The following is a 27,101-nucleotide window of genomic DNA, read 5'->3' on the forward strand; positions in this document are numbered from 1 at the left end:
GAGATAAGTTTGTCAGATCTGGTGGAAACTAATTTGCAACAGACTTGCATCCAATCAAAGGAGTAGCAAGCAATTGTTACTGTTCATTTAATGCTACAAAATTTAGGATAATTTTTCTATCTCACCGGGCCTTGTGGCTATGAAAAAAAAATGTAATGGTTGGAAATAATGACATACCTGATAAATGATTTATTACATGTCATTGTGAGCATAAAATAATCAATTTAAGTCTTACTCATCTACATATCTTTAAAAATATTTCAATAGCATGCATTATTATGTCTCTTTATCTTTAGGAAAAACCCAATTTCACTATACTATAAGAGGAAAAATATGAGGCTCCTTTTATCCTTTGTATAAAACGCAAGACTTCAGGAAATATATTTCTCACACATGCATTCCGTTTTACTAAAAACAAATACGACATCTATACAACAATGAAAATTCTTAGGGGTAAATTGTTAAATTAGATTCACCCATTGGAACAAAAAACAAAAAACCAGAGCAAATTTCCTCAGAGTTTCTCTGGAGTGAGGTCATTGGAGGAATATAGAAAAAGTATTCTTGAACCCCTGGCTTCAAAATTTCAAACCCGTTCCCAACACATGCTCCCAAGGTCACACAGGGGTATTGGAAACTTGTTCAAAATTCCCAATGTAAGAGTTCAAGAATACTATATTATTATGACCTACCTCAGAACTCGGTGACTTGTACCAGAGAATTCTTGCCAAATCATCCCCTTGGGTGTGCTCCAAGGCGTGTTCAAAGACTTCTACCTTTTGCATCAAAGTCAGGTGGTCATAGTCTGGAGCCATCTGACCAATCAAAAGTAAAATCAAATTGCTCACTCTTAGAAATAATGGTGCATGGAACATGGATAAATCATGCGAATAATATATATTTATATATATAAATTATAAAACAAAAACCATGAAATAATAGTGCTCAACTTTAGTATAAAAGGAGCTATTTATAAAAATTTGAAAGATAATTAAGATAGTTTGACTTCTACAACATTGTTATCGAGCGTTGCTCGAATTACAAAATTCTGATTTTTTCATTATCCCAAACTAATTTAACCCTGCTTAGCAACGCTCGATAACAACGTTGTAGAAGTCAAACTATCTTAATTATCTTTCAAATGTTTATATATATATATATATATATAACAACATAACAACATAACATAACAACAAGGAATTATAGACAAATTGATATCAGTGGTTTACAAGATAGCATTCGTGACGTCATAAATGAGGTTAAAAATATAAACGACTTCAACAAAGTATTGCGATCTATTATTGACCGTGAGGCACCGCCGCAATGTCGTGTCGTATCGAATCGACCACACTCGCGATGGTTCAATTCCGAGATAAAGGAATTAAAGAGAAAAAAGAGACAGGCTGAAAGGAAATGGCGAAAGAGTGGCCTAACGGTATTTAAGGATATATACAAAGCAGCTAAGTCGGCTCTTTATAACGCCATCACATGCGCAAAAAAGGCCCATTACAACGAAAAATTTCAAAGCATTACATCTTGCAAAGAACTGTTTTCCACCGCAAACGACCTTCTTGGCAGTAAGAAATCCACACCCCTTCCAGCGTCTAGAAATAACACCGAACTAGCTCAAAATTTTGCCAACTATTTCCACGGCAAGATAAAATCCATTAGGGAAAACTTAGACAATACATCATCATCATCGTCACCGAGCTTTGGACCATTCCATGGAACGCCACTACATGTTTTCGATCCAGCCACTGAGGATGAAGTGAAGTCAGCCATTTTAGATAGCCCATCAAAATATTGTGACTTAGTAGACCCCATCCCAACTAGTATTCTTAAGGCTTGTATTGAAGAACTGTTACCAACAATAACTGAACTTATAAATAATTCGTTGGTCTCAGGTAGTGTCCCTGACTCGTTTAAACGTGCCATTGTTAAACCACTATTAAAGAAGTCCGATCTAAATGTAAACGAACTGAAAAATTACAGACCTGTCTCCAACCTTCCATATCTATCCAAAGTGCTTGAACGCATTGTGTTAAAACGACTTTTGTATCATATCCATCTAAATAATTTAAGTGAAAATTTCCAATCTGCCTATAAATCACATCATAGCACTGAAACTGCCCTTTTAAAAGTATGCACTGATATTCTTAATAGTATTGACAAAAATCATGTCTGTTTATTGACTATGTTGGACCTTTCGGCCGCATTTGACACCATTGATCACGAGATACTTATTAAACGATTAGAAATTACTTTTGGAATAAGAGACACTGCGCTTAGTTGGTTTAAATCATACCTAACATCAAGATCTCAGTCGGTTCTGATCGATGGCGCAGTATCAGAAACATTTCCTCTAAATTACGGCGTTCCGCAGGGGTCTGTCCTTGGTCCTGTTATTTTTACTCTTTATACTCAACCTCTTTCGGATATTATTGTTAAAAATAAATTAATGTATCATTTCTATGCTGATGACACTCAGATCTATGTAAGCGATATCCCTAGTAATATCCCATCATTGATTACCCGTGTTGAAGACTGTATTAGAGATGTTAAATGCTGGATGGAAATTAACAAGTTAAAGCTGAATAATGAAAAGACAGAGGTGATGGTGTGTGGTAGAAAAAGTGTTTTGAAAGATGATTTTCTGAAGTTTACTCTAAATATAAATGGGTGCACAATTAACCTCTCAACGTGTGTGAAAAACCTCGGGGTAATGCTAGATCAACATATGACTATGCAGGCACAGTTTGATTCTCTATGTAGAAGTTTGACAATAGGATTAAAAAGAATTGCTTCAGTTAGACCTTTCCTAACAAGAGAAGTAACATGCAAACTAATAACATCTTTCATACTATCTAAAATAGATTACTGTAATTCGTTAATCTCGAATGTAAGCAACGATAAAATATCACGCCTTCAAAGTATCCAGAATGCGGCTGCTAAATTGATTTTAAGAAAGAAGATAACATCCTACTCGTTGCCACTTTTGTATGAGCTGCATTGGTTACCAGTTAAAGTGAGAATCGAATTCAAACTAGCAGTATTGTGCTATAAGTGCCTTAATGATCAAGCACCATTGTATATTACTGAATTTTTAGAAACGTATAAGCCAACGAGGAGTCTACGTTCTGCACTAGATTCTACAAAATTAATTGTTACAAATAAATATAAATATAAATTTTACGGCGGCAGATCGTTCAGTCACGTCGGACCTTCCATCTGGAACTCTCTTCCTAAAAGAATAAGAGAAGCGCAGTCCTTATCAATATTTAAATCAAAGTTAAAACACCATCTCTTTGTTAAAACACATCTTGATTAATGCATCTTTGTAATTTGACCCCAATATGAATGTTAATTTAGTTTATGTTATTATATCATTATTTTATATTATTTCCGTATTTGACATAGCATGTGGATGTATTATAACATATCTTGTATTAATGACTTTATGTTTAGTTATTACATTGCTGTATAATGATAATATTATGTTGATGTAGTTTGTATAATGTTTCATTTGTATCATAATGTCACTGTATTATTGTTTCGCGCATTGAGCATCACCCAGTGATGAAAATGCGCGTTATAAATGTCATGTATTATTATTATTACAATTACAATACTACATTAGGTTTAGAATCGTGTTAAAAGCCCTTTACTTTATTGGTGTAGCTGTCAATAAGAACAAACAAAAAAAGTCAAAAGTTCGTGGCAGTATCAACAAGAAATGAAGAAATGAGACCCCATAGACATTTCTCATAAAGACCAAGGCTAAGGGAAATGTATCTTCACACCCATTATGACTGAAATGAATTGCAACACACAGGAATTACTTACATAAACAAATACATTCCAACTGAGCCTTAGGAAGAAAGTGTAACAACAATTCAGAGCTGAGTCATGAATACTCGATATGTATCCACTATCTTCTACTTTCGATTCTCCATGGTTTGCTTCCGGTAAACTAAAAATAACCCTCCTTGTTTACACAACAGACGTGAATCTAGTTCCGAATTAAAATTAGGAAAATTCGGAAATTCGAACGCTATCAATCCTTAGTACTTCCGAATTAAAATTCGGAAGCTGTCGTGGAAATAAGTTGAATGGTTAAATACACGTATAATCATAACGGACACAACAGTAGTGTTAATTAAGTGTTTCAGTACATTGAAAATGGATATTCACTACAAATTCTCTATATGTACAGCAGTATCTATTATCACAAGAGTTGTTGGTAGTGAGGTATTAAGAAATATTTAAATAGTTTTGGGAAGCTAGAAAATGTGTGAAAAATAGGAAATCCTAATAATTCTGAAAGATTTACATCCCTGTATATCGAAGTGAAAAATCAATTGGTAACATCTAAACACAAATACAAAGGCTGAAATACTCACTCTCAGCATGACCCTATGTTCAATGTTGAGTAGAATCTTCCTCTTTTCCCTGTAATCTCTGATGAGAGCATGAATTGTATCACAGTTACGTACCCACCCAATGAGGCCTGAGTTGGTGGACAGGGGTATGGCAGAGAACCGGGTGATGCTGAAGATACGTAACAAAAAAAGTTTTAAAAAATTATCAGGGAGAATAAAAGTTCCAAAATCATTCAAACAATACATATCACATATCACATGACCACTACCTCAGTCTGGTTTTATGTCAGGATGAATCGGAAAATTAAGTCATACTGATGAAAATGATAAAATTCTATTTTTTTAAACAAAAGAAATACATTTCATTCTCCACAGCAATACTCAGTTGCACCGAATTGGTTTGTTTATAGGATGATGATGATGATGATGATGATGAACTGGCAGGACACAATGTTTGTTAGAAGATTGGACATGATTAGGTCAATTAACAGACCTGTTGTATTTCACAAACCTTCTACATGCAACAAATTAAAAATCTGTTTTAATATATCCGAATGTAAAGTAAGATATTAACATATGAAACAACGCACAATGCATGACTTTTAGCCATATCTATAAAAACTAACCCTTTAAAATGCTATAGAATTGATACAGCATCAGCATCATTCAATTTGGAAACTTACTCAATTTCTGAGTAAAATAACAACAATATTGTGTTTCACCAAATTAACAGACATTTAGGCGGTCGCCACTGAATAATTATCATGATCATTATTATTATTATTTTGACTCCTCTACTTTAGAATCGTAGTAATTCTGTAGATATTCAGCTTTGTTCAAATAATTTCTAAATCTTACGACACTGACCACACTGTGAGACCACATGTCATTAGAATAAAGCTCTCAGTGGCAATACAATTTCAGTTGAACTGAAAGAGTTGAGATAATATTCTAAAACTGTATTTAACTCAGGTTGTATACATACCAATGTTTTTAGATGAAAACCAAAGAAATTAACCAGTATCAAACAGGTTTTATTCATCTATGGTCTCTTTCTTCAGCCCACCACAGATAGACATGTCTTTTTTCTTTTTCTATTTTTTTACATGAAGAAAATTCCAGGCAGTGCCTATTTGAAACAAACGGTATTTTGTATAGGGGGATAGAAGAGAAAGCAAAGCTGTGGTCTGTGATAGAACTTTGTGGAAATTTGTAGAAATGGCAAGCATGAAAGTGTGCAAGGATTTTTCCCATAAAAAACGACTTCCTCAAACCACGAGCCTTACATCGACCCTATTCTCAATGCATTGTTTTCTCCTCTATACCAATTAATGAAAAGTCAACAGACATACGTAAGATTTCGCCTAAAGGTGTCTGGATTGTTTCTCAGCAAGGAATTCACCAAACCAAAGAGTTGCATGACCCTTTCATCTTGACGGAGGTCCTCGTGTCCCTTTAACAGGAACTGATATTCTTCACCATCACTTCCTGAAATCAAGAAAGAAAGAAAGAAAGTAAGAAGAGAGAGAGAGAGAGATAGAGAGAGAGAGAGAGAGAGAGAGAGAGAGAGAGAGAGAGAGAGAGAGAGAGAGAGAGAGAGAGAGAGAGAGAGAGAGAGAGAGAGAGAGAGAGGGGGGGGGGGGAGAAATAAATATTCAAATTAATAAAATACATTGCATTTACCATGTTCCATGTGCTTCATAATGCTTCATACAGGCTCCCACCAGATCGTGTGGAAGCAAAATTCATTTTCATGCAGTACAAGTTGTCTGTTAATATGGGGTAATATGTCTTAAGTACGCTCATAAGATACATTACCCTACTCGACTCAGATAGGAATGTACACTTGATATTGATGTATACTAGACCCGTAAATGAGCTATACAAAATCTGACTTAAATTTTTTGACAAACTACAGACATGATTTTTAAAACAATTGATATTTTGATTGCAGGATAAGAGAGGAAAGAGATAATAGACACTGTAATTAAAATAGCAAGTGTTATTACTCATGTGCCTCAATGTAGAAGTAAAAGAAATGCCTAATAAGCAAGTCATTCACATAAGTAAAGATGACTTTAAAAAACTTGTTGAGGCTCTCCAAAACAATAAATTGTCACAATCAGAACTGCAAGCCATGAACCAAACATCCCATATATTGTAAAAACAAATTATAACTTTTAGTAAAAGAACATTTCATATTCTAAGTTCAACAACTATAAGACGCAAGAAAAATGAAATAAGTATAATTTTTTTTTATTAAGTATGGAGATGTAAATTACACTTAGAGAAAACTTCTGGGCAATCCCAAGTAAAATCCATAATCCATTGAAAAGAAAATGATGGAATCGAAGGAAATGGTGAAAGACAGTACCTAGTAGACAGCATAAATGCTAGTGTCAAACACAGGCAGAAAACTCATTTGCAATGGAATTAATTACTTACTGCTCTTTTTCCTATAAATTAGATACACTAATTTGTGTAGAAATGTTGTCAAGCAGTTAGTTAAATATTGTGAAGAAATCAAAATTAGCAACTATGTTCGTTTCGTTTCTGTACTGTCCGTACATTTCTCTAGATCATACTTTCGGTGGTTTCACGTTTTTATTTTCATGAAATTTAAATCAGCTATTAGGGATGGCCAATTGGCTTAGATGAAAGTGAAATTTATAAGTCGGGGATCACTCCAGAATGACTATATTTGTGAACACGACATGTTTGGAAAGGGAAAAAATAATTTTATGAAAGCTGATTGGAAATAGCTACACAGGGATGTGTTCAATGAAAATCAAAAAGAGCATCGCATAGCCATAGTTACCCAACATAACATCAGCAACCCGTGAGCTATGTGTAGTGCTGTGGAACTTTCCCCATTATTGTTATAAAGCCTCATAATGTATTCATTCATAAAGTTTGTTGGTTGTTGTTGTTGTTTGATTTGGTTATTTTTGGGGGGGGGGGGGGGGGGGGGGGGTTCTTTCTTTTCCTTTTTTTTTTTTTTAAATTTGACAAACAGGCTAATTGTATAGTATGAAAGGAAATTTGGTTCCATATGCCCTACTAAGGGGATAAATAAAGAATTGTGGAGCACATAGAGCATAGTTAAATCTGTAAAAAGGTAAAATATAATGCTCAGGGGTGATTTTAATGGTGCCTTATCCAAAGTCAAATACATCATTTATAAAGAGTTTGTTATGTTTGTTTTTAAGGGTTTTACGGCGCTTGCAACACATTAAGGTCATATCAGCACCAGTAAAAAGGAAGAAAATGGGATAGTAAAAAGTTCTAGAATTACAATTAAAGCACCCAAGAAAAAGTAAGACAAAGGGGAACTAGGAACAAATAGGGATCAGATGTAGATTCCAAGAGCACACTATCATGTACTTAGTTTGAGATCACCTATAAGTCTCATCTGGACACAAGCACAAAATCCAACAAAGAGGAACACACTCAAATGCTTACACTATACATTAAAAATGACAAATATAATAATACATAACAGAGAGATGATTTACAAGGAAAAAAATATCATCTCCCAAAACAATAACTATGCATTTGACTGTTTCCCTCCCAGCCAGGACTCCAACCAGGGCCAGGACAAAACCAAGTAACCTCATTCCAAGACAAGGACAGAAAGCATGTTGGAAAACAGATATAAGGGGATAGAAGACACAGTATGTACCTCCCTGCCCACTATGGGAGGTCAGGATCCCCACCCAGTATAAAGAGTTTCCCAATGACTCCAACCCAATGTAAATATATAAATGTGGAAAACCAATTTTCCCAGCTGGCCTTCATCAGATAATTTTCAATTATATTTGAATAAAAACACCTTTTTTAAAATAAGCAAATCCATTCAGAACAAAAGACTTGTGGTATGTCATAATTGAAATTTTATACAGTGTATTGATCTTGGGTTTAAGTTGGCCTCATGTGAAAAACATTTCTACCTTTTCATCCTTAAAACAAGGTCGCTTGGTGTAAATCACGAATGCAAAATTTCGATTAAGAAATCTCTATTTTCAAAACCATTTTTTAGACAAAATACTAAATCTCACTAACCAAATATACTCAATTTACGAGGACGTTGTTTTGAGGTGATGACTTGTAATGAACTTTGAACTCTTGCAATTCTGATGAGAGGATGATTGGGCTCATAGGACCCTGGGACAGCCAATTCAAGGTCTCGACAATGCAGTAACTTAGGAGAGACATATTGGAGCTCAAGGGATGTAAGTTGGGGCAACTGCTTGGAGATGCGTCTGAAGACATGATAGTATAGATCCCAAGCTTGAGTTAGTTCCTTCACCACGCCGGATCGCTGGAATTTCCTGCACCATTCCTGGGCGTCCATTAAGTCCCTGCCATAAGCCTTGGAATTACAAAAAAGAATACAATTTAACACAAGTGTCCTTGAATTAAATAATTGGCACAAATGTTTTTAAAATGACTCTGATTTGGCTTTTTCAGCTGAAAGTTTTGGCACCCCTTTAATTGTTCATAATAACCTCATGAGGCATTTTGTGGTGCATTGCATACCTCTGGGCAGGGTAATAACCAAACAGGACAGACATTCTCTTACAGTGTGAGACTACTTGTCATTAAAGATTTGGATATTGAAGAAGAATGTAAATTTGGCTATAATGGTCAAATGGATAAAATATTGTAATTGCATCCATACATCCTGAGTTTCAGTCCCACTGTATGTAACTCGTTTCTTCCTTGAGCAAGAAATTAAGCCACAATAGTTCACTTTGCAGCTCTACAGAACTGATGCCTGGGTTATCTTGGTCTCATTTCGAGATAGACTCTGAGATTAAATTTATCATTGGGATTAATAAAGGGAATTTTATCTTTTTAAATTTATTATTGTTTGTTTTTAAGGGTTTTACGGTGCTTGCAACACATTTAGCTCATATCAGCGCCAGTAAAAGGGAAGAAAATGGGATAGTAAAAAGTTCTCGAATTACAATTAAAGCACCCAAGAAAAAGTAAGACAAAGGGAACTGGTTCAAATAGGAAACAGATGTAGATTCCAAGAGAATACTCAATCAGTGTACTTAGTTTGAGATCACCAAAATGTCTCATCCTGACACAAGCACATGTCCCCACTAAGAGGAACACACTCAAATGTTTACAATACATATATATGTAAACAAAAAAATAAGAGATGATTTACAATACAAAAATATCATCTCCTAAAACTGTAACTATACATTTGACTGTTTCCCTCCCAGCTAGGGTATCCTATTCTGTATAATCGGAATGTTTCTACATTGAAGAGGTAAACTTCTAGGAATATTTTCTGCTATGATTAATGTTAAATGGATTGACGTTTTTTGTTTTTTTTAAATCCAAACTTGCCGGATATGGATGGTGTCAAATCATTCCAACTCTGATGCGATTGACTGAAAGAAAATAAAATGGAAATTTTACCTGTGTGAATGAGGTCTCCTTGAGTGTTTGTGGTCCCCTCTCGATCATGGCATGGAGTGGCTCTAATGTCTGGAACATACCCTTAACATTTCGATCTCCAAAGTAGAGACGGGAAGCTTCTTCTAGGCCTTCATGCCAAAGTTCATGCCATAAAATTGCCACACGGATTAGTTCCTCGGACACCTTCACAAGAAAAATATATTGGTTTAAATTTAATCCTTTCATGATGAAAATAAAATCTCAAATCAGAATTTCTCTCATTATCTATTTATACATTTTTTGGTACTGACCTATTTTCAGTGGTACACAAACAAATTTACAGCCAGCCCATTTCTGGGATATTAAGATGATTTAACTTACATATTCAATCATTGCAAATCCATTTCATAACAATACAAACACCTGAAAATGAGCTTTAAAAACATTGACTGAAATTTTTAGACAAATAATAGACATGATTTAAAAAAATAAATAAGTGCTGTATAAATGAGAACAGAGATGAGAGACAATGGCAAGTGTTAATACTTGGGTGCCTTGATGTCCAAGTAGAAGAAATGCCAAATAACCATGTCATTCATAAAAGGTAAGATGACTTTAAAAATTACAAACAAACAATACTCAAAACGGTTTCAACTGATGAGGTAATCCTAGCCATAGGCTTAGGCTTTCCAAACAATGAACTGTTACAAGCACTCCTAAAAGCAAATCATAGCCTTATTGCCACACTTTAAACGTAACTTAAAAGTAACTATATCTCCAGCAGCGACCAATTTAATCAATTCCTCACATCTTTATTGATGCTCAACAAGTCAGAATTACAAACCATGAACCAAGCACATAATACATTATGAGAGCAGATCAAAAATTTTAATGAAAGAATGTATCAAAGTGAAAGTCCAATAACTATACGACGAAACAAAACAAAATGAAAGAAAATATAATTTTTGACATTATGGAGATGGAAGTGAGAGTTTCTCGGCGGTCCCATGTAAAATCCAAAGAACATCAAATGACTAAATGGATGTCAACAGTGACAGACAGTGAATAGCATGACTGCTAAAGTAAAACACTGGTAGAAAACTTAGTTTGCATGGAAATTAATTACTTATGACTATCTTTCCTATTATTTAGGTACACTAATTTGTGTAGAAACATCGTCAACCAGATAGTTAACAATGTAAAGCAGTAAAAAGTAACAACTAAGTTTTCGTACATTTCTCTAGAACGTACTTCCCGTGGTTTGAATGTTAGTTTTTCACGAAATTTAAATCTGCTATTACAAAGAAGCCAATTGGCTCAGATGAAACAATGAAATTTATCGGTCAGCTACTCAATCAAGATTGACTACCTTTGTGAACACGACAAAAAAAAATGATTTCACAAAGAAAATTCCATGAGCAATATATCAATGTGTCTATTTTGACATTACCTAAAGGTCCCATCCAGGCTCAAGCAAAGGATTCCATTCAAATATTGACAAAGTATAATATATTGAAGACTTAAAACTATAATAGTGTATAATAAGGAAAAGAATATAGAATCTCTCAAAAAAGGGAACTTTAGACTTAACTGCCACCCTCTCAGCTAATGATCCTCAACATTACAAGGGAAAAAAAAAAGAGCAATGTCAATCCATAAAAAAGATGAAAGCAACGTGGAAAGGGAAAACAGTTATAGGGGGATACAGCAATTATAACCTCTTTGTCCATCAAGGGAGGACCCCATAAGTCGGTTGGTTTAACTTGAAACATAAGCATTTCTCAAAGAGCTTTACAAGGGATTCCTTGACAACAGCAACACTCAACAAGATTTATATGGATAAAAAGCAGAGTAAAAAGACTATATTAATATTACCAGCATGGCTTGGTTGACCAGAGTCTGACTCCTCTCACACATACTTTTCAAAATACGGTTGGCAGCAAGCTGTCGTGGTGGTGTATTGGATTTGGTGGCCACTGTCAGGGGATATATCAAAGCCTGGGGAAACAATAGAACATTTAACAGCAAGCTGTCGTGGTGGTGTATTGGATTTGGTGGCCACTGTCAGGGATATATCAAAGCCTGGGGATACAATAGAACATTAACAGCAAGCTGTCGTGGTGGTGTATTGGATTTGGTGGCCACTGTCAGGGGATATATCAAAGCCTGGGGAAACAATAGAACATTAACAGCAAGCTGTCGTGGTGGTGTATTGGATTTGGTGGCCACTGTCAGGGGATATATCAAAGCCTGGGGAAACAATAGAACATTTAACAGCAAGCTGTCGTTGTGGTGTATTGGATTTGGTGGCCACTGTCAGAGGATATATCAAAGCCTGGGGAAACAATAGAACATTTAACAGCAAGCTGTCGTTGTGGTGTATTGGATTTGGTGGCCACTGTCAGGGGATATATCAAAGCCTGGGGAAACAATAGAACATTTAACAGCAAGCTGTCGTTGTGGTGTATTGGATTTGGTGGCCACTGTCAGGGGATATTTCAAAGCCTGGGGAAACAATAGAACATTTAACAGCGAGCTGTCGTGGTGGTGTATTGGATTTGGTGGCCACTGTCAGGGGATATATCAAAGCCTGGGGAAACAATAGAACATTTAACAGCAAGCTGTCGTTGTGGTGTATTGGATTTGGTGGCCACTGTGAGGGGATATATCAAAGCCTGGGGAAACAATAGAACATTTAACAGCAAGCTGTCGTGTGGTGTATTGGATTTGGTGGCCACTGTCAGAGGATATATCAAAGCCTGGGGAAACAATAGAACATTTAACAGCAAGCTGTCGTTGTGGTGTATTGGATTTGGTGGCCACTGTCAGAGGATATATCAAAGCCTGGGGAAACAATAGAACATTTAACAGCAAGCTGTCGTTGTGGTGTATTGGATTTGGTGGCCACTGTCAGGGATATTCAAAGCCTGGGGAAACAATAGAACATTTAACAGCAAGCTGTCGTTGTGGTGTATTGGATTTGGTGGCCACTGTCAGGGGATATATCAAAGCCTGGGGAAACAATAGAACATTTAACAGCAAGCTGTCGTGGTGGTGTATTGGATTTGGTGGCCACTGTCAGAGGATATATCAAAGCCTGGGGAAACAATAGAACATTTAACAGCAAGCGGTCGTTGTGGTGTATTGGATTTGGTGGCCACTGTCAGGGGATATTCAAAGCCTGGGAAACAATAGAACATTTAACAGCAAGCTGTCGTGTGGTGTATTGGATTTGGTGGCCACTGTCAGAGGATATATCAAAGCCTGGGGAAACAATAGAACATTTAACAGCAAGCGGTCGTTGTGGTGTATTGGATTTGGTGGCCACTGTCAGAGGATATATCAAAGCCTGGGGAAACAATAGAACATTTAACAGCAAGCTGTCGTTGTGGTGTATTGGATTTGGTGGCCACTGTCAGAGGATATATCAAAGCCTGGGGAAACAATAGAACAGTTAAACAATACAACTTACCTTAAATGCTCAAGAAATAAAGAAAATAAATATCTGAATTGCAATGCTAACTATATGGAATTTTATTGCATTGAGTTAATGTTGTATTTGACAAACCTGAGAAAGGGCAGATTTTCCTAACTGACCAATTGATTGACTGATTACAATATTATATGATTCAATACACACCTCTTGCCTTCAGGGTTCCCAGCCAAAATTCTAGACCAATTCCAGACCCAGTCAAACAAATTTCAGACCCATAAAACGACTCAATACAACTAATTGGTGCGCTTGTTGTGGTTTTCCTCAAAGCATTGGCCTGGGAGAACAGCATGGCTTGCTTTTTAATATTTATTTTACTTTCTGCACTATCACGTTTCTCCACACTCCTTTTTTCCAGAGCCTGTATTGTCTTTTATTAACAACATCTCTCCTTATCTTATGACACATTTTCTTTTCTCTCCCCTGCTTTTTTCTGATATCTTTCTTGGAAGCTAAAGCACTGCTGTATCTATTAAAGGCCAGTGAGTTGCAGTGCCTTAGATGGAGAGGTAATGATAAAGGCAGGAGAGAGACGCTGATGTACTTCATTAATGTATTTCACAGCAACAATCTCTTTACAAATGTCTGCATAAATTCCATGCAAGATATTCTGAAATCCATATTTTGCTTTGAGGAACAGCTAGACTTGTTCAAGATTTCTTGTGTCTCAATCCCTATCTTCACCTTGCTATAATGTTGTACATTGCCAGATTGTGAAAAGTCAACATCTAAACTATCACTGAAATTACAAATTTGAAAAATGTTATTCCTGACCAAATGTCCAACAAAGCAAATTCCAGACCAATTCCCGATTTCCTAACCTGCTGGTAACCCTGTACCTTAAACTTGACGGAATATTGGGCAATAGCAAGACAAAAATGTTTTACATGGCATGCAACTTTTGCCCTTATTAGAGAAACAAAAATGAATGGGAATATATCAATCTCAAATGTTTTATCTCCATTACCAAAACATCCTTTTGAAAGAGTTCAGATGAAAACTAATATTCCGGTTATTTAATCTATCTACATTAATACTGATAGTATGAAGAACTTGGATTCAAACATTTGACTAATCTGATTTGGATGAGGATTTAGAAAAAGGAATCAACATTTTTGGTTACATTGAGTAAAAACGATTATAAAACATCACAAAACTCATTTTACACCATCTCAAAAAGATTTAGCTCTAACTCTAAATGTGATTGAAGATAAATACATAAGCAACAATTTTTTTTTAAAAAAGGGAACTTTAAAACGCTCTAGCTCAAAAGTAAGGAAATGTTTGTTACCTTAGTATGTGATGTCATATACATATAAATATAAAAGAGGGTGATAGACAAACTTTGATAAACCGAAGAATGATGGGGGGAATGTTCCAACCTGTGGATGTGCTTTCCCAATGTCAATGAGAAGTTGATGTACGAGTCGTTGCACCAACATCCTTTGTGTGTCAATCCGTGCAATGAGTTGTGGGATGACCTGTAGCCAGTTGTCTATCTGGATACTCTTGATGCCTTCAATCATAAACTCATACACTTCTGGCCATTGGCCATAGTCAAACCACACCGTTAACAGTCTGGAGGAAAATTTAAATAGGAGAGAATGACAATAATAAGACAGGATAATAAAGTAAATTTACTTTTATCCTGATCAATAGCAGTAGTAGTTTCGTATGGCTACAACTCCACATCCTGATCAATGAAGGGAGGAAAACAAATACATCTCAGAAAATCCCTTACATATTCCTGTCACAAATTAGGTTTAACATTTTGATAAAAATCCTAAATGGATAAAGGCACTACTGCTGGTATAGAGGTTAACTACAGCATCAGTTACTTTTTAAAAGTACTTTTACAATATAAAAATGATCTTATTTGTCATAATTAGTTGCATGTTTCTTCTATTTATGATTTATATCAAATTCCTATTGTAAATAAATCATTTTGTGTGAACTACTCCTTGAGTATGTGAATTCATCATTTAAGTACAATTGTGGAACATGCATTAGCTAAATATCAATGAAAGAATCAAATTTTATTTTATTTTATTTTTATCTCCATTACCTCAATGTATCTTGTAAGCTGTTTTGAGATGACAAAGAAATGGACTTTAGGAACCCATGGACTGCAGGGATGCAATACTTCTGGATTTTAGCTGAATTCTGGATGGATTCAATGTATCTTAACTTTAAATAAAGCAGAGGAGTATATATATATATTCATCTTTACATTGATTCAAGATTTTCACCTCGACCATTTTAAATTTTGAACCTGAATCTAATGTAAAAAGATTTTCTAAAAATGACAATTGTTCTGTCCATATTGGTAATATTCATTGGACAAATATAAACCTCCACAGAAGATCAAAATTTAATTTAATTAAAATCTGGTCCATTTCTCTCAGGTTCATCAAAAAGAAATTGGTCGAAGTCAAAATCAGTATAACCACGATATTCTTACTAACATTACAAAACATATTTGCTTCTAAAACCGCTTGTAACTCTTTTAGTCATTTCTGAACGATGAAAAAATAAAAAAACTCATGGTGGGTAGTCAAGCAAAGTGAGTCTATGGAAATATGCTATTTTTATTCTTTTTGTGACGTTTTTCACCCCAAGCCATTCATATTTCTCAAGGTTCAGGGGTTAAATGAAAACTTGACTCGAGTCACTCACAGTCTCTGGTCTTGGAGAGGTGGCAAGGTCTAGACGAGGCACACATGGTGGAGATCCATCTATAGAACTTTCCACATTGGCAGAGGCACTTGCCTGGGCTGCAGCCTGTTCTTTCTGCTTGTAAAATAGAACTGCTTCATAATTCATGAGAGCAAGGGCATGCCATGCCTATTGAGAGAGGAAAAGAGAAGACAATTTATAACCAAATATCAAACAGTTCATAAAAGATACATTAAACAAAACGAATGCATTTTTATAGCGTTTATCCATGGTAAACATCCAAAAAATGCTTCATGTCTTTTATCTCCTCCGAAAAAATGGATGGCACAGCTTGTACCCTTGGACTTCGTCTAAGTCCTGTTTCCAGTCCAAGATCAAACCTTTCAACATACACACAAACACAAACGTACTTTAACCCTCTCCTTACCACCTACAGCAAAATCAATACATTTGTTACGACACAATATACATTTTTCTTATTCAGATTTATTTTGTACAACACTATGACCTTTGTTTAATTAATAAGAACATAAAGTTGTTTTGTAGAGAGATTGTTTGAGTTTTAAAAATCAATTTTCTGCTATTTTGGGGAAAATACTGAAAATCATCGGTAAGAAGAGAGTTAACCACAAATAGAAACCACGATCACCGGTGACAACGCCCCCTTTTTCATAATCCCATTTTGCGGTAAAAAATCGCCAGATTATGTGTTGAAACTATTATTTTATTATAAAAGAAAGATTTTCATTTAATAATTCATCACAATTATGTTAAAAATGTAAAAAAATGTTACGAAATAACGAGAGATACGAAAGCTAGGTTGCTAACGACTCCATCCGTTACCTTCATCCGCCATTTTGTTTCGGGAAATCTTTCTACAACTCCAACTCACAATTTATCAAATTTATATTATTTAAACTTTTTGCACCATGGCAAATCTCAAAGAGTCTGAAATTTATGACATCCTCTTCAACGTGGATGTAAGTGATGACGAGGATGATGATGAAATTGAGTCCGAATGGTCTCAAGAATTCGACCTGCCGTACTCGCCAAATATGGGATCTGACAGTGAGAACGACGAGTAAGTATTTTTCAGAAATCTTCTCAAAGTAACATCAAACGATCACATAATGCCCATGATATGTATATTTTATTCAACTTTATTATCTATTTCATTAATATAGTACAAAAAGTATTTTTTTTGGGGTTTATAATTGTATTTATGAAGTGCTTGAGTTTGACTAGGACGAGTGAAGTGTTGTGTGTTGAAAATGTAAACAAACATGGAGGTCAGAAGACGGTTAGTTCGGCCACTTGAATGAGATATAGAAATGATTTGTATGTCTTGATTTGATGTGGTCGACAGTTTGCATAATAAAATATTGTTCTTTTTTCTTTCTTCTAGCGAGATTCGGATTCCGTGTGAGGACTGTGGGAATGAAACTGGGAGACATGCACAAGTCCCTACTCCTACTGATGATACTGACACTGCCACTGCCACAACTAGTTCTGCTTGTCAAAGAAAAAGGTGAGAACTGACCTGATATTTAGTTGTTCTTATAGAGCATTGATATTCATAATGACTGTTTTGTGTTTTCTGATGTATTATTGTTGATATTATGTTATATATTCAGTTTTGGGTCTACAGGAAGATTATTTATAGTATTTTTACTCTACTCAACTCTATGTCAAGAAATATTATTCCAGAACTAGTGTGTGATGTAAAAAAGGGAGAGTGATAAAATATTTTGATATTTTATATTTATATGTGTAATTAATTGCTTTCTCCTTTCAGAATTATTTTTCATTTCTTTTGTTTTCAAAGTACTTCTTTTTATTTTAATTCTTGTTATTATTATTTTCTTCAGGCGTTCGGATCATGATGAAATCCCTGGCCCATCACAGCCGAAGAAACTATGTGTGGATGGTGGTCCCGAGAACAAAGTGCCACCTTTTCTCCCTGAGCGAGTCCCTGGTCCACGCCTGCCTGATACGGTGACTCGCTTAGATCACCGAAAATTTTTAACGCCTTTAGATTTTTTTCGTTTGTTTTTTACTCAAGAACTGTTGTCTTTGTTTTGTGAGTGGACGAATGATTATGCGAGTATGTGTGCGGATTCGAAACCGACGTTGTATAAGAGGTGGAAGGATGAACCTGTGAATGTGGATGAAATGTATAGATTTATTGGTTTGTTGATGTACATGAGTTGTGTGAAAGTGGAGCGTGTTACTTTATATTGGTGTGAGCAGACATTGTTGAATGGTTTGTGGGCGCGTCGGTTTTTGTCAATTTGGCGTTATAAATGTCTTATGAGTTTTTTAAAAATAAGTAATTTTAGAACAGAAAATAGAGATGATAAATTATGTAAAGCTAGATTTATGATGGATTATATTCGTAGAAAATGTATGAAATTGTTTCAACCTTATCAGAATATTTCAATAGATGAGAGGATGGTTAAAAATAAGGGAAGGTATAGCTTTAGAATGTATATGAAGGACAAGCCAACAAAGTGGGGAATGAAATTGTGGGTTTTAGCAGATTCAAAGACAGGGTATACACACAATTTTGATGTTTATTTGGGTAAGGTAGGGGGTAATACAACAAATGGTTTAGCTTATAATGTGGTTATGCAGTTGCTTGTTGGCTTGTTCAATCAAGGATATCATTTATATGTGGATAATTTTTATACTAGTGTTCAACTTTTTAAAGATTTGGTTGTGAAGAATGTGAGAGCTTGTGGGACAATAATAGTTAATCGAAAAGGATTTCCAGTTAGTCTAAAGAACGTTAGAGAATGGGAAAAGAGGGTTAAGAGGGGGGAGTTTAGATGGCATAGGGATGGTGATATTTTAGCTTTACAGTGGAAAGATAATAAGACAGTTTCATTTATATCTACAATACATGATGCAAATAAGGAGGCAGTAGTACAACGTAGGAGTAAAGATAATGGGGTTTTCAGAAAATTAGATGTTGCACAGCCTGAATTAGTTAAAGATTACAATAAGAATATGAATGGGGTAGATTTGTCTGATCAACTTATTGGGAAATATAATAGCCTTAGAAAAACACACAAGTGGTGGAAAAGTTTATTTTTTCATTTTATTGACATTGCTAGGGTTAATAGTTATATTCTGTTCAAAGAATATAGAGCTAGGCATAGTGATATTGAAGAACTACAGAGACCAAAACAGTATAATCAGTTAGATTTTACTCTGGAGTTAGCCAGGCAGTTAGGCGGGATAGATGATCTAGAGGGTCCACCACTTGCTTTAAATACAAATTGTAATTGTAAATGTAAAAGTAAATCTAAAGCAAATAGCAGGAATAGTGATAATAATGATATAGATGAAGAAATTAAGTTAATCCATCCAATTTTACCAGATGCTTCTTCAAATTCAAGGGGTGATTGTAGGTTATGCTTAGATAGGGGGAAAGTACAGAAAACTAGACATAGGTGTTTATATTGTAAAAAATGGTTTTGTTTACAGCCGGATAGAAAATGTATGTTGTGGTATCATACAGTTCTTGAGTAAATTATTTGATTTATTATTGTATTTTAAAATGCTCTTTGTTTTTTAAATGTTAAATTGTCTGTATATTTTTATTTTATTTTGTTAAGGTACTGTTACTGTGAAATTAAAATATTTTCGCACTCTGCGAATAATCATTCGTTTTCGCTCTTTGCGGAAAAAAAAATAATATTCGCTCTCTGCGAATACATTTACATATATAAATAAATATATATGTATACTGAAGTCCTTTATTATATTTATCCATGTATTATCAATTGTATCAGTAAGAAGGAACTTGTGTATTTTTTTGGTGTGTATAGTTCAGTCTTTGCACTAAACAAGTGACACACAAGTGAATTTTAAAATAATTATATAATTTTACTTTTGTAATGGAATTATTACCCCAAAACCTTTTCACAATGTTGAAATGTCTTCTTGTATCATGTGTTTAGGTCTGTTGACCAAGAGAATCCAAAATATGCCAAAAGAAATGCTGACATAAGCAATTTAGAGACATTTTTGTGAACATGTAAAAATTATTGGATTATGCCCCTTGTTTGAGTAAATGTGTGGATACATTTGAGACCCCACCAGATGCTCAATTTATGCATTACATACTTGAGTTTTGCATAAAAGTTGTAAGACATGATGTATTTTTAGAAAATAAACTTGTTTTGATCATAATTTTGAACAGTTATTTTTTTCCTTCTTGGCATTTGCAGAAAATGCAGTTTTTACTTGAAAATTTGAGACCCTACCTTGACACATAAATTATATTTGTGTCCAGGAAAGTGCCTTGAAATTATAAAAAACTTTAAGAATGTGAAACTAAAACATCTGACGAGCAAATTGTTATATAACATGCCAGCATTAGCGCACAGTGAGTGAGTTCAGGGTATCCTAATGTACCTGCACCCCCTCCATTCACAATTTTTGCTCAAAACAGTGGAACGCTTGAGAGTTAACCTTTGAAGGATGCATGTGTGATAGAGTAATGCTTGTTGTATATCATATTGTACCCTTCCTCACTCCCTATTTAAAATGGCATTATAAACCTTAGAGATCAATCCAAATTGATTAAAATGCTTCATACAGCCATTGTGAAATCAGCCTAAATTTCAAAAATATCTTGAGGTCTTGCATGAAAAGGATAAAAATATTAACGAACTGATTGAAGTCTGTTATTTTCTGTAGTCGACACACACGCAGACAGACAAACCTGCTCTTTCTCTTATTAATATAGAAAAGTCAAACTCACAGCAAGTGCAATCAATAACAAAAGTATGTTGGAGTAAAAATAAAGTATCTTCACAAGATGGAGGTTTTCTAATTTCTCTGGAAAAGGATTTCAGATGCAAGCAGCAGAATTTGAAAATGATCTTCCACGATGACTGTAAAATTAGTTTCAATTAGTTTAGTGGAGTTGGAAAAAAAAATTATTAACATTTTATCATAAGAATATCATTGAATATCTTTTAGCACAACTTACCTTATACCAGTTATCATTATGCTCTTTGGCTAACTTGTAATACTCTAGTATCTGAGGGATGGACTCTTCAGAAATTCCTTGAAGCTCTTCACACCATTTGCCAAGACGGAGGTAACATCTGGTAGAATACAAAATTATGGGAGTCAGATTGTTTGATTGACACTTATGTAAACTTGGTTATGAAAAATGTGTGGAAGTGAGTAGTGAAGTTATGTCACAATGTAAATCTAGGTTTGAGAAACGGTAATTCACTATAACATGCTGTTTGAAAGATAAACCTCCCCCCCCCCCCACCCCCCCACGACCTGCACTTTTTACTTTTTCTCCAATGTGAATATCAGAGATCATTTTTGACTTTTTTTCATGTCTGATCGTCATCAAATCATGCAAATGAAGAGTAAAATAAAGGGAATAAATGTAAAGCATGTAAAAGATACAACACAAAGTATGTGACAAAGTATGGATTGGCTCATTTCGGCACCTCTAGCTTTTGGTATTAAATCATGCAAATATTTTCGAAATATTGATTTGACTTCAGAAAAGCCAAAGTGGCACACCTTTTCTTGTATGTGAGAGAGAGAACCAACCAGCAAATATACAAATTGAAAGAAAATATTTCTAACAGAGAATTCTTTTAAATTTATGGGGCTGTGATTTCTCAGAAGAAATTTCCACATGACTTGAATCATTTTAACAACAAATTTTTTTCTCCAAACCCCTAATTTTGTGGTAAATTCGCTTCAAATTACCATTTTAAGTCAGAGCAGCCATCTTGTAAAAGAGAGCCAACTACCAGCTCAGCTGTTTTAAGTAGTAAATAACTAAAAACAAAAATATTGAAGACAGAGGACGAATTCATTCGAATCGCACTCCGACTACTGCAGACAATTTCATGTGCATCATACTCAAGTGATTTAACCATCACCATGGCAGAACACTCAAGTTAGCTTGGATTGAACTGTTGTGACTTTTTTCTTTAAGATTTCTTATTTCATGTATATCTTACAAGACATTGATATATACAATGTAAAGGTAAACATTAATATTCAATATCAATATCAACAGTCTGCAAGGGACTAGTCCGAGGCAATATCACAGAAATATATATAATAATAATAATGAATAATTAAAATTCTGACTTGGCTGTTAGTTGGTTCAGTTTGACTCTCTCAGCATTCTCATCAGGCCCCATCAATTGTAAAGATTTGGTATGGAGGGACTGGCGGACAAAATGCTGCAGCTTGCTGTAAGCTTGGGACTGAAAAGAAAATGTCAAAATAACACAAGAAATATAGTTGAAGCTCATAAATAGAAGGATATTCAATCTGACTAGGGCCTTCATTTGAGCAGTGTGTCACTAAAAACACAAGCCAGTTAATTCAAATAATTTTAGAGAATCATCAAAATTTGGATTCTTCTTTTTCACTAAACCTAAAACAAAAATTGCCCATACTGAGGGGAATAAGAATGGAATCATCCCATCCTTTTACATGCATCTGTGCAGTCTAGTGGTATGACCCCCACTTTCGGATCGGTACGTCCTGGGAGAGTCCTGCTCTGAATGGCACATCGTTGATATAAAAGCTCCAAGTTTTTTTGTTTTTAAAAAAAATATGAATAGATAGGTTTCTTAATTAACATCAAAACCGTTTCCCTTTTATCTAATTTGCTAAATGTCATATATTTGAAAGTCTCCTGGGACAATGATTAATTAGTGATAGCACTCGCAATGATGCCATTTTTTTTTTACTTGCATGAGTAATGTTAATGTAGCGATGATTGAAATTCTGTACATGATGTTTGTTTCATTTTGAATTGTCTATTAATTTTACTCATGAGTTGAGTGTTGTGAATGAATGTGACTAAAGAGCCTTTTCCAAGGACAAATCTTTGCTCCACTCACTTCAAAACTAAAACAAGGTAACTATAGGTCATAACAATAAAAAAACAAAGCAGCACCTACTTTCATTGAAAACAAGGTACAAAAGACAGTACATACCCGATGTTTATGGTTTTCCTTCCACATATGTTTGAGGTATGCATACGTGACCTGTGGGTAAGTGGTAGGGATGACCCTGTCCTGACTCCGGGATGGATCTGTGCCCAGCAGGGTCACCAGGGTTCTATGGGAAAGTTGCTGAAAGATTGAAGCATACAGATTGAAAAAATAAAATAAATGTGAACATTTATATCAATATTTTTTCACATACTTACTCTATACTAAAAGCCCTCAACAATAATTTATTTATTCCCCCAGCAAGCCGTATGGAACCTCATATCCATTTCATAAATTGCAAGCTGTGATTCATGTCACACAGCTTTTTAGTACTTTAACAATATCCATCGCACCAGATACTCATTAACACCTGAGTTGAGTGGGAAAATGTGAAAAGTGCATTACCCAAGAAGAGTATTTTTCAGTCAATCACATATCCAGTCACTGAATGATGAATAATTTTGTTGCATGACACACAACACCTCTGTCCACCCAGTAGTGATTCGAACACTGTGTCTATTAGATTTGGTGGACAGTACTTGACAGACTTGCCTACACTTGTTACTCTCCATTTGTGATGCAGAACTACAATAAAATCCAGGTCCATAAACGTTATGGCTCTTTAGGACAATTGATAACAGCTTTTAAATAAGTTTTAAGCCTGCTGTATTATTTCTTAACAGCCAAAAAACATTAAGCAAACTTTAATAGACAGAATTGCAACTGCAATAAGTCTTACTAACCAATCTCTCATTCTTGCGACAAAGGCTGGCATACTTTAGCCAAGCATCCATATTCTCTTCTGGAGAAATCACCAAGGATCGTACTTGAAGGATTTTCTGCCAGTCTTCTACAACTCGTTGACAACCCTGGTCAAAAAATTTCGTTGAAATAAAAGTTGTTCACAACAGAAGATAATAAGATTTACTGAAAAACACTTTAAATTTGAGGTTAACAAAATTAGCACAGGTATTAGGTCGATGACCAAATAATTCCTTTTAATCATTAAAATGGTAAAAATGAAAAACTTTTGTCTAATTCAGAAGCTGTTCAAATGTAACTTCCCAACAACAAATACGGCTTCATCAATTCAATGATTTAATAAAGACTCTGTTCGTGAAGTACATAAATCTTTGTTTTAAATGTATTAATAAAATTCACATTCATCATAAATTTATTTAAATCAACTATAGATTTGACTGGATCTTTTAATGAGATTTTTTAAAAATTAAAATGTGATTTATCAATAAAAGTTGCTAAAAACTGTAGACAAACCAGGAAACTTAAAAAAGCACAAAAATAAATCAATGTCTAAGAAATAAACTTTTCAAAAAAGCAAACGTACATATAGGTTCAAATTTTAATGACATTTGAATCCCCCCCATCTTTCCCACCTGTAGTCGATTCCACCACATCAGCTTGATACATTCTCGTCTCTCTGGGACCAATTTGTACTGGATGACCTCCTCCAGCTCTGACAGCATTTGGACATTCACCATGGCCTGAATAAAACAATTTAGACACAAAGTATTGCTCAGTTTGTTTTTTAATGCATAATTTTTTTCAATCTTCTGATAGAACAATATACATTGAACACAAAAGGTTTTCATGCAACTTAGCACAGGTGTCAAACCATGGACACAAAGCATGATGTTGATCCACAGAAGATTATCACTAAATTAGTGGGTTTGAAGTGAAACCTGGTTTCATTTCAGCTGAAAACCACTAAATAGCAGGATATTTCCACCTATGTTACTATATGAGTCAGGTTATTCAATCAACATACAAAGCATACACTTTCGAAAATTTCATCAAATAAAACTTATTTTATTAAAATTAGTCGAATAAATGTTTCAGTGGTTTTATTTTTTATTCGAAACTTTTTAAAACTGTATACTTTTCCCCTGATATCAATCAATAACCGTGAACATATGACATATCATATAGCCACTTAAGTACTTGCCTATCCCTGAAGTAAACGGCCCAAAGATCCTGAGCATCACTCACAATTTTAACACATATAATTGAAATAAATGTTGTCAAGCGTTGTGGTGCAGTTCCTTCATCAGGATATCAAAACAATGTGATAAATACTCACTAACTTAGGGCCTGACCTATCTGTCTGTCTGGCATGTAGTAACGGTAGCTATGGAAATAAGGCCTTTTTGTTGACTGGAAATAAATAGTCAAGGAGGTGGATTGGGCTACATGACAAGATCTATTCTGATTAGTTGATGCTCAGTAACTATAGCTGTCTCTAAAACACTACAGACAAGACAAAAGGATAAACTCCAATTAGATGGATGGGAACTATGGCTCAGACATACTTCTACTATATCAGACAGAATTTAGTTATTTTTCATCAGAGTACAGATTATGGAATTAAAAATGGTTACGATGACTGGATCATTGCTTAAAAAACATGACTACATGATGGACTAAGCCTGCAACAATACCTTCCTCACAGCTTGTGTGGTGTAACATGTGCCTTAAAATTCTTAATGAGAGCAAACATTAATGACATAAGTGAGTATAACTACTGCAATTTACTGCTCACTGGTCTCCCTAATAACAAAATAAACAAGCTCCAGAGAGTACAGAATTGTGCGGCTAGGTTAGTCCTGGGAAAATCTCATTACGATGATACAAAGGACATGCTTCGAACCCTCCACTGGCTGCCAGTCCGGGCTAGAATTGAATATAAAATAGCCCTTGTCTGCTTTGGTGTATTTGAGTCTTCTGTCCCTCTCTACATTCAACACTTACTCCAACCGAACGTACCTGAGAAATCTTAGATCCCACGATTTAAAATTGTTAGCATCTCCTAAAACTAAACTTAAATGTTTTGGCGATAGGTTTGGACCCATGATTTGGAATGATCTCCCTCAATCTGTGAGATTTTCGAGCTCAATAGACATATTTTCAAAAACCCTGAAAACATATCTTTTCAGAAAATATTTACTTAATTCTTTTTTTTTTTTTAAGCGCTTTGAGGTTTCGATGAAAGGTGCAATAGAAATATGCTTATTATTACTTATAATAAAAAATTCAGTTAGACCAGAAAATCTGAAATTGTGGAATAAAAAAAAAAAACAAAAACACATGGACAATTGTGCTTCTTTATTATAAGGCTGCTCTATTTTCCAGTCTGACAGATCTGTGGCAAGCAATAGGTGTGCAAATGAACATAAGCATGCACTGACAAAACGTTCTTTTTCACATTTTTGCGAGCATGTTTTTCAACTCAATGAGCCTCGACTTGCTTTTAGAGATTTAGACAAGTTGAGGGTCATTTCTATTTATCCTTATTTGAAGTTGAACAATTTCAGGTCAAAGAGAATAAAGGCATTTTGTCAATGTACACCAGAAATGGTGACTGTATCCAACCTACCCCATAAGCTCTGTTGTAACTTTCCCCTGCCATGGCCGTGAGATCCGTGTCCAGGATATCTCTGGCTTTGTCAATACACTAAAGGATTGGAAAAAATAGAGTAACTATTTTAATCACTAAACATATGAATAATTCTAAACAATCCAAAACCAACTATTGGCTCAAAATAAAAATAAATTATGACAACGGATAAAATATAAATATATATACATTTTTTATGATGATCTATGAAAATGCCATTATTGCCATTTCGTATTACAAAAATTGTTTTGTACATATAATGGAAGAAAATGCTTATGAAAATCTAGCAATGATAGTCCATTTTAAATGAGGCTGTTTTAAACTAATTTGACATTTAAGAGAAATCAGTCGAGTTAATTACATAAGTTGCCGTCACAACTGAGATGTATCAAATGTTCATTTCACATGATACAGAAGACTCCAAAGCACTCTTTCACACTGTCATTCTCAGTTCCTATTATTGCTCAAGGCCAGATACTCATTCACACCTGGGTTGATTGGGGTAATGTAAAGTGTTTTACCTAGGGAAATAACACCGTTAATAATGATGAAAATGATGATGCTGGTGATAATAATTATAGCTGCCTAAGTACATAAGCAATACGGAAATGGAAAATGTGATTGTGATACTTTTCTAGCAAACTTAATAATTCATTACTATATCAAAGGCTGATTATTAGTTGTCTAGATTATCAGTTTCCAAAATCTCGTACTCAATTACAATCTCA

The 27,101-nt window shown here is 34.7% G+C and overlaps 1 protein-coding gene across 3 annotated transcripts in view; it reads right to left on the bottom strand.

Annotated features, from left to right (window-relative positions):
* The window catches only part of LOC144971609 (serine/threonine-protein kinase mTOR-like), an 80,592-nt gene that overhangs the window by 9,931 nt on the left and 43,560 nt on the right, over window positions 1–27,101 (bottom strand). For all 3 annotated transcript variants that reach the window (XM_078912681.1, XM_078912679.1, XM_078912680.1), the window contains 15 exons: window positions 26,353–26,430; window positions 24,356–24,463; window positions 23,705–23,830; window positions 22,965–23,102; window positions 22,105–22,223; window positions 20,966–21,083; window positions 15,964–16,131; window positions 15,353–15,450; window positions 14,670–14,865; window positions 11,670–11,792; window positions 9,816–9,998; window positions 8,442–8,751; window positions 5,732–5,867; window positions 4,401–4,548; window positions 693–815 (listed from right to left, as the gene is read on the bottom strand). In XM_078912681.1, coding sequence (XP_078768807.1) covers window positions 693–815; window positions 4,401–4,548; window positions 5,732–5,867; window positions 8,442–8,751; window positions 9,816–9,998; window positions 11,670–11,792; window positions 14,670–14,865; window positions 15,353–15,450; window positions 15,964–16,131; window positions 20,966–21,083; window positions 22,105–22,223; window positions 22,965–23,102; window positions 23,705–23,830; window positions 24,356–24,463; window positions 26,353–26,430 — 2,172 coding nt within the window. The remainder of the gene's footprint in view (window positions 1–692; window positions 816–4,400; window positions 4,549–5,731; window positions 5,868–8,441; window positions 8,752–9,815; window positions 9,999–11,669; window positions 11,793–14,669; window positions 14,866–15,352; window positions 15,451–15,963; window positions 16,132–20,965; window positions 21,084–22,104; window positions 22,224–22,964; window positions 23,103–23,704; window positions 23,831–24,355; window positions 24,464–26,352; window positions 26,431–27,101) is intronic.

The sequence above is a fragment of the Berghia stephanieae genome, chromosome 4, assembly GCF_034508935.2.
Source record: "Berghia stephanieae isolate SIO BIC M18660-M18661 chromosome 4, UCSD_Bste_1.3, whole genome shotgun sequence".
Classification (NCBI taxonomy): Eukaryota; Metazoa; Mollusca; class Gastropoda; order Nudibranchia; family Aeolidiidae; genus Berghia; species Berghia stephanieae.